Source organism: Nelumbo lutea, chromosome 6 (genome assembly GCF_056320005.1).
Source record: "Nelumbo lutea isolate HS-2025 chromosome 6, American lotus-T2T, whole genome shotgun sequence".
NCBI lineage: Eukaryota > Viridiplantae > Streptophyta > Magnoliopsida > Proteales > Nelumbonaceae > Nelumbo > Nelumbo lutea.
In genome coordinates, this window is record NC_142689.1 from 2045569 (window position 1) to 2060193 (window position 14625).

Here is a 14625-nt window from a genome sequence, read left to right on the forward strand (position 1 = left end):
TTCTTTCTTTCCAAATTGTCTAGATTACTGCCTTTTGGCCACCTAAATGTAGAGGGGAGAGGATAGGATGACACCAAACTTCTTTAATATGAATATATGGCAAAAGAGGGGAAGGCAAAGATAAAGACTTATAAAGAAAAAAGCACAAGAGAAAACCCTAGAACGGTGAGAAGTCCAAAAACTGACTATCCCCTTTACTAGTATCAAGAAACACCCCATAAAGAACTAGCAAAAGATCTAATAAAAGCCCAAGCTCTGAGTCCTTCACATTCCTACGAAGATCCAAGTTCCAGCCAAAACCGGATAAAGAAGAAGGGACCATGAACTCAAAAAATGGTCTTCCCCTGATATAGAAGGACGGTAAACTCAGAAATTGGATTTACCCCAATCTTCTACACCAATCTTTCACTCTCAAAAAAAAAAAAAAAAAAAAAACGCGCATGCATAACCTAGAATCAGCAATGCCTATCCAACTCAAATATAACAGCAGATTACAATTGCACTAAAGAAGCAGAATGATGAACTGTGGCATGATGTCAGACCAATTCCCATCAGGCTCCATGGGAAGAGTGTAAATGATGAATTGATACATATATGAGCTGTAAAGTACAGAATTGCATTAAAAGTAGAAGGAAATAGCAAAAGTCCCATGTACACCAAGGATCTGTATACTAGGGATTTACAAAACTTTAAATTTCATTCACCCTCCTGTTTGTACAAAGAGAAAAAAAAGAGCTATATGGTCTCCCCTTGAACAACTTATGGACTCCCAACCATGAAAGAACCAACTTATCTTCGGTCTCGCTTTTGCTTTTAAATATCCGAGAGTTTGTTTGTTTGTTTGTGTTTGTATTTGTGTTTGTGTTTTTTTTTTTTTCAGTCCAAATAATCCAGAACACAGCAAATAGACCTCTCACGGTCTCACCGAGGTCTGCAACTTTTTCTGAAAAATTGCAGTGTAGAAATAAATGGCTCACAGCTTCTGTACAAGTATTACATAACCTGCACAAATCACTATTCAGCCTCATTCCCCTTCTTTGTAAGTTATCCTTAATCAGATATCTATCAAGAATAGCTGTCCAAAGACTCCAAATCAGAAAAAAAACACGAGTCCGGATTCTGTCAGGGCAAAGCCCATTCGAACAACTTTTTCAGCCTTGCATTGGGAATATTTCTCTATTTATGTGCTTTATTTCGTCAATAGATATTTCCAATGCAAATTACAAGAGGCTGTTGGAACTGTGTAAGCACAGGCTTGTCCTGACCAAAGCCAAACTTGATGCTGGGAAATTGTTTCAATTAGAAGTGTGTAGTTTTCAAATTTTTAACTATACATAAGATGGATTATTTTCATTTACATGTACTTGCATTCGGCATGATAAAACAAGGTTCAAAGTATTGATACACCCAAAATGCTAGAAGGGGTGTATAGACACTTCGAATTTTAAGAGAAGCTTCAAAAAAGGCGTATTGACCACCTGCCAATACGGGGCGTATTATGTCAAAATTTTTAATCTTGTGAGAAATATGAAATTTGTATTAAACAGTTATCATAATGGCATGAACATTGAACCATATCAACCAACAATCCAGCAAAGATACAACTAAAAGTGACGCATCCACTAAAAAAACCAACAGATTAGAATAACTGAAAACATAGCATTTACCTTTTATATCCTATATGGTTCTTCATTTATCCATGTTCACCATAATGTCTGGGCAATGACAATCATGTAGGCAGTAAGTTTCACAGAAAAACAACCTTTCCATTATAAATAAAATACACTACAGTATATCCTTTTTTTCCCAGTCCCTTATTGTACATAGATTCTTTTTGATTGACAGAACCTTATACTTTTACAATTTTTTAATATATATATAAACGAAACAAAAGTTGTGTTTTATAACTAATAAACTGAAGAATTTATTAAAAACTGAATGAAACCCAACTCACAGTCACAAAAAGGACGGATTTACCTCTGATGTCTCCACACTTGATTCGGTTCCTTTAATTGATTCATCCCACTAGAATTGCAATGCATAGCATCGCAAGATTAAATTATGAAGAAGAAGGCATTCGCTTAGTGCTTGGCTGGTTCGTCGATCCCATTCTTCGTACACGCTTGAGAGGTTGTAGAATAGACAGCAGTTCCGCAGAGTGAAACGTAAGGTTGAGCCCGTGCTGGAGATTTGCCCGCATTTCTAACCCTTTTTCGATTTTTCTATGGTTCGCTCCAGAAGAATACGCGGATTCAGTTTCCGCAACCACCGACTCTGGGAGGAGGTTATCAGGTGATGCATATCATCAAATACGCAAATATCAGAAAAAGAAAATCTTCGAAGTGACTCCCGCAAATTTTCAAGTGGCTCCAATTGGATTCCGAATCTCCTGCCCACATTTACTCGCATAACATCGCACCCCACATGGGCGAGACCGGATCTGCTTCTCACACGCACATCACATTCTATCATGCATGAGTAACATCTCCCGTACTTATTATTCACGGGAAATGTTTGGGCATCTCACTCTTCTTTTATGTTTTCTCTCTCTCTTACAAAAACAAGTATTTTCCAAATAAAACCTTGCCCCTTTAAGTGAGTTCAGCATGCGTTATGCGTTATTGTGGGATACAAGGAAAAGAAAAACAACCGGAATCTCTGTAGACATTTAGTAAACATGTAATTTTACACTGAAATACATCAATAATTAATGTAATAAATATATCAAAATTATCGATATATTTATTACATATATCTCTCACTCACTCTCTCTATCACTTTTCTTCTTCTCCTTCTCTCTCTCTCTTAACAACAGGTGGTGTCTATTGGTGGCATCGAAGCAAATCCAGATGGGCATTCTCCTTCACTGCTACTACCTCCAACAGCGTTTGATTGGGGGAACTTGGAGGCCGATTCAGATGGACGTTTTCCTTCACTGTCACTACCTCCAACGGAGTTTGATTGGGGGAACTTGGAGGCCGTTTTCTTCAAATTTTCAAAATAAAATCCAACCAATAAAAATTTGCCCTCCCCCTTTTTCCTTCCATCTTCCTTTCCCATTATAGAGCATATATTTATGATGGACTTGCGCCATTCTATGACATCCTCACGGATGGCTAATCCCCAGACTCAGAACCGGAAAGTCCTCATCGACATCCTCACCAACTATAACACAACCTAAAACGCAAACCCCCAATTTGCAGAATGGGTGACGTGGTTGTGGAGCCAAGACCAGAGTCATCAGCCGTGTTGCCTGAGTGAGCACCATCCGTGGTATCAACATCCAAGCGATGGAGAGACATTTTGAAGAAGGGTGAAAAGAAAGCAGCAGCAGGCGCAGCAACCTCCACAACCACCAACAGCCACAAGGACAAAGAAAAATACACAAACAAAGGAAAGAAGAAAGAGAAAGAGCAGCAGTGACGCGACTGTTGCGGAGATCAACATCAATAGCCACTAGTGGCCAACTTTCTCCCTTGGGCTAGAACTCTCCTGAATCCCACCGCTCAAGCTCTCATCAGTCATCATCTCTACAGGTAATATTATTCACCAGCTCACCCACGTCTTATTCCTCACCATTGATAATTTGATAATAGACAAGACTGTTTTGGCCACTGCAAGGAGGAACTCAATCAAGGATTTCTCTAACGTCCAAGCCTAGCTAATTTCAAATTGTCGTCGGCCAGACCGAAAACTACTTCTCCCTGTGTTTTTTCAATTCTGGAACTCTGAACGTCCAAACCTTTTCTGATCGCACAAAATCAATCTCAGAAGCCCAAAAACATAACTCTTTATCTCTAGATAAGCTTTCATTCTTTCGATTAATTTGGCGAATCATCCCCCTCAAATTCCATATTGCCTAGATTCGGCAGAGACACAATGGGAGAATCTCTGGCACGGGGAAGTGCCAGAAAACGCCGACGAGATTACGAAGTACAAAGAGGAAGGGGAGAACCGGTGTAACAATACTGCTCACGGGAGATGATTCTTACGTGAGTTACAAAAGAGGGGCGAAGGAAAATATTGGATTTTAAAGAAATTTATAGGTCACGTGATTTTAAAGAAATTTACAGATTTTGGCAGAACATTAATAGAGGTAGAGCTAATCAATTGTCAAAAAAAGTAGAGATAGTTTAAGAGAACAGTTAAACAATAAGAATACAGTTTCCCAATTAACAAAATAATAGGGATAGTTTAAGAAACTTTCCCTTATTGTATTTGATGTAATCGTTTTCGGTCACGTACCAATTTTTGTGGTGTATCAATTTTCTTGGTGGTGAGTTACTTAGTGGTGTATCATTTCTCCAATATCACGTACCAATTTTTGTGGTCTATCATTTGACCTAATGGTGAAGTGCTTGGTGGTGAACTGCCTGGTGGTGAGCTACTTAGTGACGAACTCTCTGGTGGTGAGTTACCTGGTGGCGAGTTACCTGGTGACGAGCTGCTAGTGAGGTGGCGAGCTGCCTAGTGGTGAGATGCTTGGTGGCGAGATGCCTAGTGGCGAGCTACCTAGTGACGAGTTCCCCGGTGGCAAGCTCCCTACTCCTAGGCGACCTGTGACTCAGAGAATGGCGGAGCTCCCCGGTGCAGCGCAACCCGATTGCCCTCTGCATGAGGTGATCTTCTTTCCTTTGTAGGCAGTGGGAGCTAAGGGACCTGTGAGAACTCCATCTCTTCCTCCTTTTTGTAGGCGACGGGAGCTGAGGGACTTGTGAGAACTGAATTAGAGGACCCGTGGGTATTTTCCTGGCGGGGGCTCTCCAATGCTTAAGTTAGCACTCTGATTGTAGAGAGTTTGAAGATGATATTGGAGAAATGAGAGAGCTAGAGCAGGGATTACCTCTATTTTTTCCCTTCTCCCCCTCCCCTTTGGGGGGTGAGGTCTTTATATACTGGAGTCCTCGCGGGTTAGGTGGGTGAAAAGCCCTCAAACGGTAAGACTTGTCACATCCCGTCAGAACCGGGGTACGATGGTGAACTCCTCGAGGTTGTCAGACTAGCGCTTGTGTCAGGCGGCCAGGTCGGTGCCTAGGCCAGGTTGTCAGGTCGGCACCTATGTCAGTCAGCGGGTCGGTGTCTAGGCCAGGTTGTCAGGCAGGAGATCTTCCTGTGATACGCCAAACTACTCTTCTGTACCGAGCTACCCTACAAGTGGCGAGCTGCCCGGGGGGAGCTATACCGAGCTGCTTGTGGCGAGCTCTGCCGAGCTGCCTAGCTCCTTGGCGAGCTCTTTGGTGAGCTATCGAGCTCGTGGGGTATGCATGCCAAGTTTATCAGTGGGCGTCTTATGGGAGGCTAGGTCGGCCAGGTCGGATCATGTGCCAGGCTGGTCCAGGTCGGCCAGGTCGCGTAGGCCGCGCCAGGTAGCACGCAAGCCGCGTGCAGGTCACGCCAGGCCGACCAAACCGGTGCCTGAGCTGAGAGTAACTCAGCGAAGGGAGTAGATTTCTTTTGGCCTGTAAGTCGACGAGCTAGTAAGTGCTAATCCAATTCCTTAGGCTTTGGGAGCTGCCTGTATGTGGCGAGCTGCCAAAAAGGTGAGGAGGTTTCCACCAGTTCAGTAGTGTGGCCCTCAGGCTTTGGGGGCAACTTATAGTTCACCTTTACTGATTTTGCTCATGCTGAGGAAGCAACTGGGTATTTACCAATAGTGTGGCTCATAGGCTTTGGAAGTGACTCGTAGTCTACTCTTTTTTGACTTTGCCTGTGCTGGAGAGGCGACTAGGTCTTCAGTAGTAATGTGGCCCGTAGGTTTTGCCTGTGAGGTGCCGAACTGACCAGACGTTGAGCTACCAGTGAGGTGCCGAGCTACCTGCAAGGTGCCGAGCTACCTGTAAGGTGCCAAGCTAACCAGGTGTCGAGCTACCTGTAAGGTGCCAAGCTAACCAGGTGTCGAGCTACCTGTAAGGTGCCGAGTTGACCAGGTGCTGAGCTACCTGCAAGGTGTCGAGTTGACCAGGTGCCGAGCTACCAGTGAGGTGCTGAGCTATGATTGCGCTGCATCAACTTCGTAATGTCGGTCACCCACTCCTACAAGAAGCTACTAGGAGCTCGACCTTTGGGGGCAGCACTACTAACTTTAGGTCGCCAACTCACACGGGAGCTTTGGAAGGCTCGACCGGTAAGGGCGCCTATGTAGTCTATTGGCCGCCAGCTCCCACGGAAGCCACGAAGAGCTCATCTTTGTAGGGGGACCTTGCGGAGAGGGCTGATGAGGCTTTATCTGAATTGAAAGTAAGGTTGATAGAGCTACTTAGTCTGCTAGCTCCCTGCATAGTCTTTGAGTTCATAAAAAATGTAAACTATAAAGCGATAGCTTCAATTTCTAAAAAGTGAGGACTTAGCTTTGGTAAGATGAGAAGTTAGCTTTTGTAGGATGAGAACTTAGCTTTTTGTAGTGTGTTCCCATAGACGACACCAATTGATGTAACCGTTTCCGGTCACGTACCAATTTTTGTGGTGTATCAATTTTCTTGGCTAAGTACCTCGTCATTTGACCTAGTGGTGAAGTGCCTGGTGGTGAGCTACTTGGTGACGAACTCCCTGGTGGCGAGCTACCTGGTGACGAGCTCTCTAGTGGCGAGCTGCCTGTGAGGTGGCGAGCTGCCTAGTGGCGAGATGCTTGGTGGCGAGCTGCCTAGTGGCGAGCTACCTAGTGGCAAGCTGCCTGGTGACGAGTTCCCTGGTGGCGAGCTCCCTACTCCTAGGCAGCATGTGACTCAGAGAATGGTGGAGCTCCCTGGTGCAGCGCAACCCGATTGTCCTCTGCATGAGGTGATCTTTTTTCCTTTGTAGGCAGTGGGAGCTAAGGGACCTGCGAGAACTCCATCTCTTCCTCCTCTTTGTAGGTGGCGGGAGCTGAGGAACCTGCGAGAACTAAATCAGAGGACCCAGGGGTATTTTACCGGTGGGGACTCTCCAACGCTTAAGTTAGCATTCTAATTGTAGAGAGCTTGTAAATGATATTGGAGAAATGAGAGAGCTAGAGCAGGGATTACCTCTATTTTTTCCCTTCTCCCCCTCCCCTTAATTTAGATTTTGTCCAACCTAAACCTAGTCCATTGACACTTGTACTCTTATTTTCTATCAATAGATCAAATATTAATTGGTTAACTTGACCCAGTCTAATATAAATCTATTATGAATGGACCAGCTCCAATCTAATCCAATAAATATTTTGGACCATTAAGTCTAGATTGATTCTAATTGAATATGTTTATTCGCATGTCTAACCCATCCAAATTGATTTTGATTCAGATAGGGTGCAACACAAACATTATCTATTGGCACCTCTATTTGTAGGTGGTGATTTATTGTATGACTTTAACTTTATCATAAGCCATTTTTTTCTTGCCCACTAACATTTACCATAAGGTTTATTTGGTTTGAAGGAAAAGATAGGGAAAGACAGAAAAACCTATACAAGATTTGTATAAGTTTTCTTGTCTTTCCCTTCCTTTCCCTACCTTTTCCTTCAAACCAAACATAGCCCAAATTACTCATTCCTCATCTAAATAAATTTTGTACTTCCTTCCCATCACTTCTTTTGTTTTGGGTAGATTTAACAGAGTAAGGGAGGACTTTGACCTTATTGTTTTAATTTTCTTTTTAAATTTTTTTTTATACTTCTTTGTCCATACTTGCTTGTGTGTGTGCTTTCCTCTAAGTCAAACACTCCCCTATCAGTGCATTTTTACATCACACAGCTTTGACAAATTGCAAGAGCGCTTGATGAGTGACACATTATACACTCTTTCAAGGTGGTTTCTTTTAGGCAAACCTCCTAGTTGTCTCATGCACCCTTACCTCCTTTATCATTGAGTTAGGCGCCTTAACGGCTATTGATCGGCTATTTCCGTCATGTAAATGGAATTGCTTCCATGAGCATTCCTTAAAAGAGGAGCTAAACCACCTATGTACTATGTAATTAATGAAAATAGTAAAGGAAAAACCATACTTTAACATAACCAAATAATCAATTATCATGATATAAAAGATAAAATCAAAATCCTAAACAAAGGCATCGACAATTACAAGGATAAAGAAAATATAGACTTCAATTTATGTACTAATGAGAGATAATTTGGCACGACTTAGTAAATAAAGGTCATGTGGATGTGATCTGCCTGTAGAATGATAACTCAGCAAGGGGAGCATGGTCAGTAGTATGCGGAGTTTGGATGTTTGGCCACCTCGGCGCCTAATCGAGTTCGGGGCCCAGGAACCGAAGTAACACGTAATCAATTGCAATAGCTTCCCAGCAAACTCTAAATATTACGGGATCACACTGCATAACGACAAGCCTTATCTTTTCCTCACCTGGATCGGGCAGCGACAATAAGGTTCATTGGCTGATACGTTACTCCCCGACTAAAGCGGAAACAGATCTTGTCCATATAGGCCGCAGATCTCGGAACTGTTTTGGGAAACCTGCGATAGCTCAGCTATATAAAGGCATCAATCCCTCCATGGTCCAGGTACGCATGATTACTTACATCCAAACTCTCTAGCACTCAAATTCTAGCTCGCAACCACAACAGAATATTGACTTAAGCATCGGAGTGACCTCCATGGGTCATCCACCCCAGTCACTGATCTCTGTTTTGCAGTTTGCTCCAACTCATCACTCGAGTACGTCCAGATAACTCTCCCGTTAGGAGCTTCTAGATCGCGCACCATCACGTATGTTTCATCAAAATAATTTTTCTTTTTAAATTTTTGTTGTACAAACTAGAAACATAATTTAGATATAAGTAGGAAAGTGCACATAATAAGGTCTAAAATACAATCTGATGAGGTGAATTCAGGTTGGGTTAGGTTGGATTAAGGTCAACCCTAACCCAACATGAGCTGTTGAAACCCCAACCCTAAAACTTTGGGTTGGCCTGACGTCACTACTACCTTTTGCCAAATATTCTTATTTCTAGACTTAAGAGTCAAGTTCATTGAATTTTAGCATTATTATGTGTATAAAAGAACATAGTTATTAGGTTTTAGAAAATTATTGTCATTAAGGCATTATTTGACAACATGGTTGGTTTTGTTTTTAAAAACCAATTCAATTGTCATATCAGCAAAAAATAATATAATTTTAATATATATATATATTGTCAGGTTTGGGTTGCACAAGCACAAGTTGTCAACCCTAGGAACGGGATCTGCTCCACACATGGGTGCCTCACAAGCACATCCACCATGCATTGGGAACATCTCCTGTGAATAGTAACTTATAAGTATGGGAGATGCTCCCAATGCATGGTAGGATGTGTGTGTGAGGCACCCTGTGTACGGAGCAGATCCGGTCTCTCAACCACAACCCAAACTTCAGTCTAATCCGACCCAAGTTGCAGTCTTAGGTGGGTGGATCTTTCTCCTATACGTAGACCACTTTTGAACTATATTTAGGCCCGATCACTTTTTGGGAAGTTATTTACCTGGGTAGGTGCATTTACCCAGATTCTTTTATTTGCGAGGTAAATAAGACATTTAGTCCTAAAATTCTATTATTAAAAGGGGCAGGGGCAATTTTATCCCATCTACGTGTTGTCAATTTTTCTTTATCATGTAGGAATAAAAAAGTTATATATCCACCTAGGAAATGGGTATTACTTACCCAAGAAAAATAAAATTTTCCAAACCCCACATAAATATGCTTGTTGAATAGGAACCAAAATTCCACGAACCAAAATTTCCTTTCAAAATGACCCTTAATTATTATAAATGCTAAATGTACCCTGGGGTTGGTATAAGAGAAATCCTGGGGTTTCAGTCAAATACCAGTATACCGACTTATTCATCGCTTGTAGTTTGAGATGAGAAATTATCACTTTCACCACTTTGCTGATCGTGGAGTCATGCATCAGTTTTGTATTCATCAAAGAAAGATCCAGCTGGCCTCTCGACACTCGAGTCTTATCTTATTGTAGGAAATGATTTAGATATTTTTTTTCCAGGATATTACCTTCGTGCATGCCCATTTTTCTCCATTCAAAATTTGTGAGTATGCTTATTCTGATCAGGGATAGCAAAAGTAAAAAAGACCCAAAAGAAAATAAGAACGTGGATGATCATCTTAACAACATCCGGGCTTTTAGTTTTCATTACAATGCATATGCAAAATATTTTACGCCAAAAGAACATCTTATTCTTCACGTTTATGATTCCAATTTATTGGTCAATTGTTTTTCAGATATCATATATCAAACTCCGAGTTTCCGACTGATTAGTGCTCTACTGCTCTTACGTATAATTATTGTTATTGTTGCCGCATGTATCTGTATCTCGGATTGTCTATCATTCCAAGAGTTGTTCCCTGGTTGCACAACCACCATCGCCACCGCCACCGCAAAACTATGCAAGCATTTGTTTGTGCTAGTTGATGATGATATTGCTAGGCGGCAGTGATACCGGTAGAGAAGAGTTGGCCTCCGGTACCGGTAGAGTATGGCGAACAACACATGTCGACCGATCTTGAAACTTCAGGCCCACATTTCTCTTTGTATTCATCAATCTCTATCTGTCTATACCGACACTCTGAGCTACAAAATGCTTTCTCTCCTCTGCACATATATATACCACACATTAATTATATATGCACAATTAGGCTCTTCTCATCACAAGTTATATGTACCGGGTTCTTACTATTATTCGGTTAAGACTATTGGCTGATCCAATGGCACCGCGCGAGCAATCAGTGTGGGCTACAACCCATTATTCATGCTCAACCGTGGATTTACACTTCGACGGGCAGCCATATATATAGATGAATCCTAGCTAGCACTTGTGAATTAATTTATTTATGATATAAGAAGAGGAAGAAGAAGATGTTGTATTGTATTGTACCTGTACATATATATGTCTTTCCCGTGCAGCTTTTTCCTACACAAGTAACATGAACTGAGAAAATCCGACGTCGGAATCACAGGAATATCTCCGGTGCATCTCGGCGGTGACTCGTAGAAGACACCCAAGTTGTTCTTGCATCTCTTATCGAAACCTATTTTGTCATAACCTCTACTGTTACCATCCTCACGTACTCTATCAAAATACACTACTCTTGAGAAGGTGGCCTTGTCGGGTCCACGAGAAGTAACACTGGTATAGCTCTCCAAATCCTCTTCCATGCCTAAACCTCCCATAATCTTCGCAGAGGTTGTGGCAGAAACAGCGACCGAAATCGGATCAGACCGGTTAAAATTCAAGCTACTGACGATAAATTTTGGTGAGATTTCATTACCCTTACTACCCGATTTATCTAGAGCGGCCACGATGCCCAACCCGACTGCGCCAAGATCACAATTCTTCGAGCCTCTGGGAGATGATATCTTGATGCCTATGGGGTTTTTGGGGCTTGTAATTAGGTCCTGATTTGCGGATCGCTCACCACCATAGAGCAATGGGTCCGGCAGCTTTCCGATCGCCGGCCGGGATATCTTGCCCAACATGTTGAAAGAGAATTATATATGTTGAGTGAAGATGGGGCTTCCGCTTCTCCCCTCCCTAGTGTATATGCTCGCTCTCTATTTATTTATGTGGTGTGGGGGATGGGATTAGCCCATGGTTTGGAATTATATGGTGATTAATAATTTAGCAGAAAAACAACTTAATAAATAATAAACAAAAGAAACCTGGTCCTGGTCCTGGTCCTGGTCCTGGTCCTGGCCCTGGCCCATCAAAGCATCAACCCATCAACCAAGAAAGTTTTTATTAAAAATTAAATAAAATAAAGTAATAGACGTTAGACTCGATTCGACACAGACAGTACTGGAGTGGAGAGAAACGGACTTGAAGGAGTCTATAAAACATCACATATCAGCGGCCTAATAGATTCCAACCTCCAACTCCATTGATTGATCTCGATGCCGAGATCTGACCCAGAACCACCGGGATCTGACGCAAAGCAGAATGAACACCGATGGTGGTAGCTAATAAATACCCGGTAGCTGGTAGGTCCCCCGTCCCTGATGGGTGCTGATACTCTGTGGTGCTGGTCAGCCCTAAACCCTAACGTCTTCAAAATATCCTTTGGACCAACGAATAACCAACAATGTGTGAATCCTCAACCTATGCCTAAGGCTATAATCCTATTCCTCTGTCTCACTCCCTCTCTGCTTTCTGCTTGGACTTGGGTTAACGGTGATCCTTGATGACTTACTCAAGTGTTTGTGGGCCTGATTGTCACTTGTCGTCAAGGTCATCTTCGACGTTTCGGGAAAGGAAAAGATGCTAGATGCTGTGTCCAATTCCTACATGTGCCTTGGAGGTTTAAGGCGATCATGGACGACGATTTTTGAATCTTGATTGCTGTCTTGCGAAAGAATTCTCAATAGTCGTCGGGATGAAGGAAAACCTTATTACTCATTCTATGGCCTGGTCGTTAATAGTTGGTCTTCAGTATCTCTCTTTATGGAGGAGGGGCATTCCTCCTGATTGTATTGGTTCACACTCCACAAGGGGGAAAAAAACACAAAAAAAGTTTATACATTGGTGTTGCCCCGAGTTCATGATACCAAAGGGGATCGGTTGTTATGTTCCTTTTTTTTTTTTTTTTTAATTTTTGAGTGTTGTAAGGACGCTTTAGCCGTCCCCTGAAGGATCTGGTGTTATATGATATGAGTCAGGATTTCCTCAAATCAAAGTAAATATGTATAATGTAAGATTTAAAAATATTATATACAAAGGTGAAAGGTTTTGTGCCGAATATATCTGTATTTGTGCTATTGAGTTAGGAATATTTCCTGTATTTGTATATTATATTCATGCGGATATATGTTTTCATACTTTTTAGTTTTCAAAAAATCCCACCTTATATATTATACCTTAATGTCTCATTTGTTTTTTGGGAAGTAGGAGGGGAAAGTTGGTCAACAGGAAAATGATTTCCATTGACCAATTTTACTATTTTATTTTCACCTAAGCTTTAGGCTCCATGGTAAATTTAGTTTCAATAGGTAAGAATCTCCTGCCCATGTCTACCCACAACACGCTACCCCTGTGAATTGGGAACATCTCCCCTACATAATACTATGCAGATGATGAAATATTCTCCATGTGTGACAGATAAATGTGGACAGGAGATCCGGACGGTAAATAATATCCATCTCTCAAGTGAGTAAAATAATTTTCTCACATGAAGAAAAGTTTACAAAATATAATAGGACTTTTTAAATAAGCACAGCCTGAGCACGATAATATCATAAATAATAAAAAGTACATATTAGTAATAAGTATTAGGTAGTAAGTATTACTATTTTATCTTTTGTATTTTGCATGTGATTTTTTATTTGAAAATAAATATATAATTATATCTTAGGCAACACTGTTTTTGAGGTATTTGATTGGATAGGAACAAGCTAAAAATTATAAAATTAAAAGAGTGAAATAAGATATTACATAACCTATATTAGGATTTGGGCTTTATATTAGAATTTAGAACAAGTGAAATTACGTAGGTTTCAGTTCACATGGATGTCGAAGGCAGTAACAGTTAACAAAATAACATCACAGACATCCAATTGTCCAATAAGGATTTTTTTTGTCATTCCAAATACGACCCTCCCCTCCTACAGCTACAGTCTACAGACCCCCACTTTCACGTTTTAATGCAAATGATCGACGTTTTTCTTGAAGGCTATATTTGGTTTGAAGGAAAAGATAAACTAAGGAAAAAAAAGAAAAATATATACAAGATTTGTAAAAATTTCCTCACATTTTCCTTCCTTTCCCTACATTTTCTTTCGAACCAAACACAACCTAAATTCTCATCGGGATGATTGATTTATATCCAAAGAACGATCCTGCAATTGTCATCGCTGCCTCTTTTGTGATGACTAATGAGCCCTCGAGTGCTGACTTACGGAATAATTCTTCGCCCCGAAAAAAAAAGAGAAAAAAAAAAAGAAATTTACGGAATATTTAGGTATGTGGACGTCTGAGTGGGGCCGATTCCTCTCTTTTGCTTGAGAACGACTTGCGTATCCACTTCATAAGAACATTCATCGTACACGTGTCACTTTAGTTCTAAGCGGTTAAACTAAACCATGGGCCACGGCCCATGTTTTAACAACTCCTCCCCGACCAAACCCCACTAAAATAGAAAAAGGCAAGTCTTGATTACGTGTCCAGTTATTCCATCGGTCCATCAACGTAGACTTGTACCAATTGAACCCATAGATTCTGGAAATGAAAGAATATTATTGCAATCTTGTTTATTCTAAACTACTAAAATGATTGATGCAGGCTTACTTACACTTTACACATATTATAAGCTGGTTTTCGCTTTCAATAATTCAGGTGATATTTTGTCATTTCTCTAGTTGTATAATGGCCCGTAAAATCATCTCTTTCTTTATTAAATATATGAAGCTTTGCCCAAAAGATAATTAATCTCTGGTCCACAAAGTTTGCTTTATAGATTTTCTTTTTAAATCCGATGGAATACGCCTACATTATATTCCCTGGAATATTTAGTTTAATAGTGTAAGACGATTGGAATAATTTCTGTTAAATGATAATATGATTAATATCTAATATTCTTATCCAAGAGTATATGTCGTTTGGCATTTAAGGGGATATCTTAAAACTAATTTAATGTTTGTTTAAAATGATAATTAATATTTATGT

General features: G+C 40.9%; 1 protein-coding gene and 2 long non-coding RNA genes across 3 annotated transcripts; 1 reads left to right on the forward strand and 2 right to left on the reverse strand.

The window, feature by feature from the left end:
* Window positions 1-1499: 1499 nt before the first annotated feature.
* On the reverse strand, window positions 1500-2536 carry LOC148846777 (uncharacterized). The gene is made up of 2 exons (XR_016101173.1): window positions 1978-2536; window positions 1500-1715 (listed from the first exon to the last, which is right to left on the reverse strand). It is a non-coding gene; the product is annotated as an uncharacterized LOC148846777 (long non-coding RNA).
* A 540-nt stretch (window positions 2537-3076) lies between these two features.
* On the forward strand, window positions 3077-10850 carry LOC148846778 (uncharacterized). Its single transcript, XR_016100387.1, has 4 exons — window positions 3077-3536; window positions 8136-8480; window positions 8613-8685; window positions 10193-10850. It is a non-coding gene; the product is annotated as an uncharacterized LOC148846778 (long non-coding RNA).
* LOC148846779 (FCS-Like Zinc finger 13-like) lies at window positions 10051-11518 on the reverse strand. Its single transcript, XM_088948537.1, has 2 exons — window positions 10846-11518; window positions 10051-10562 (listed from the first exon to the last, which is right to left on the reverse strand). The coding sequence occupies exons 1-2, from the start codon at window positions 11445-11447 to the stop codon at window positions 10394-10396; spliced, it is 771 nt and encodes a 256-aa protein (XP_088804663.1). The 5' UTR covers window positions 11448-11518; the 3' UTR covers window positions 10051-10393.
* Window positions 11519-14625: the final 3107 nt, after the last annotated feature.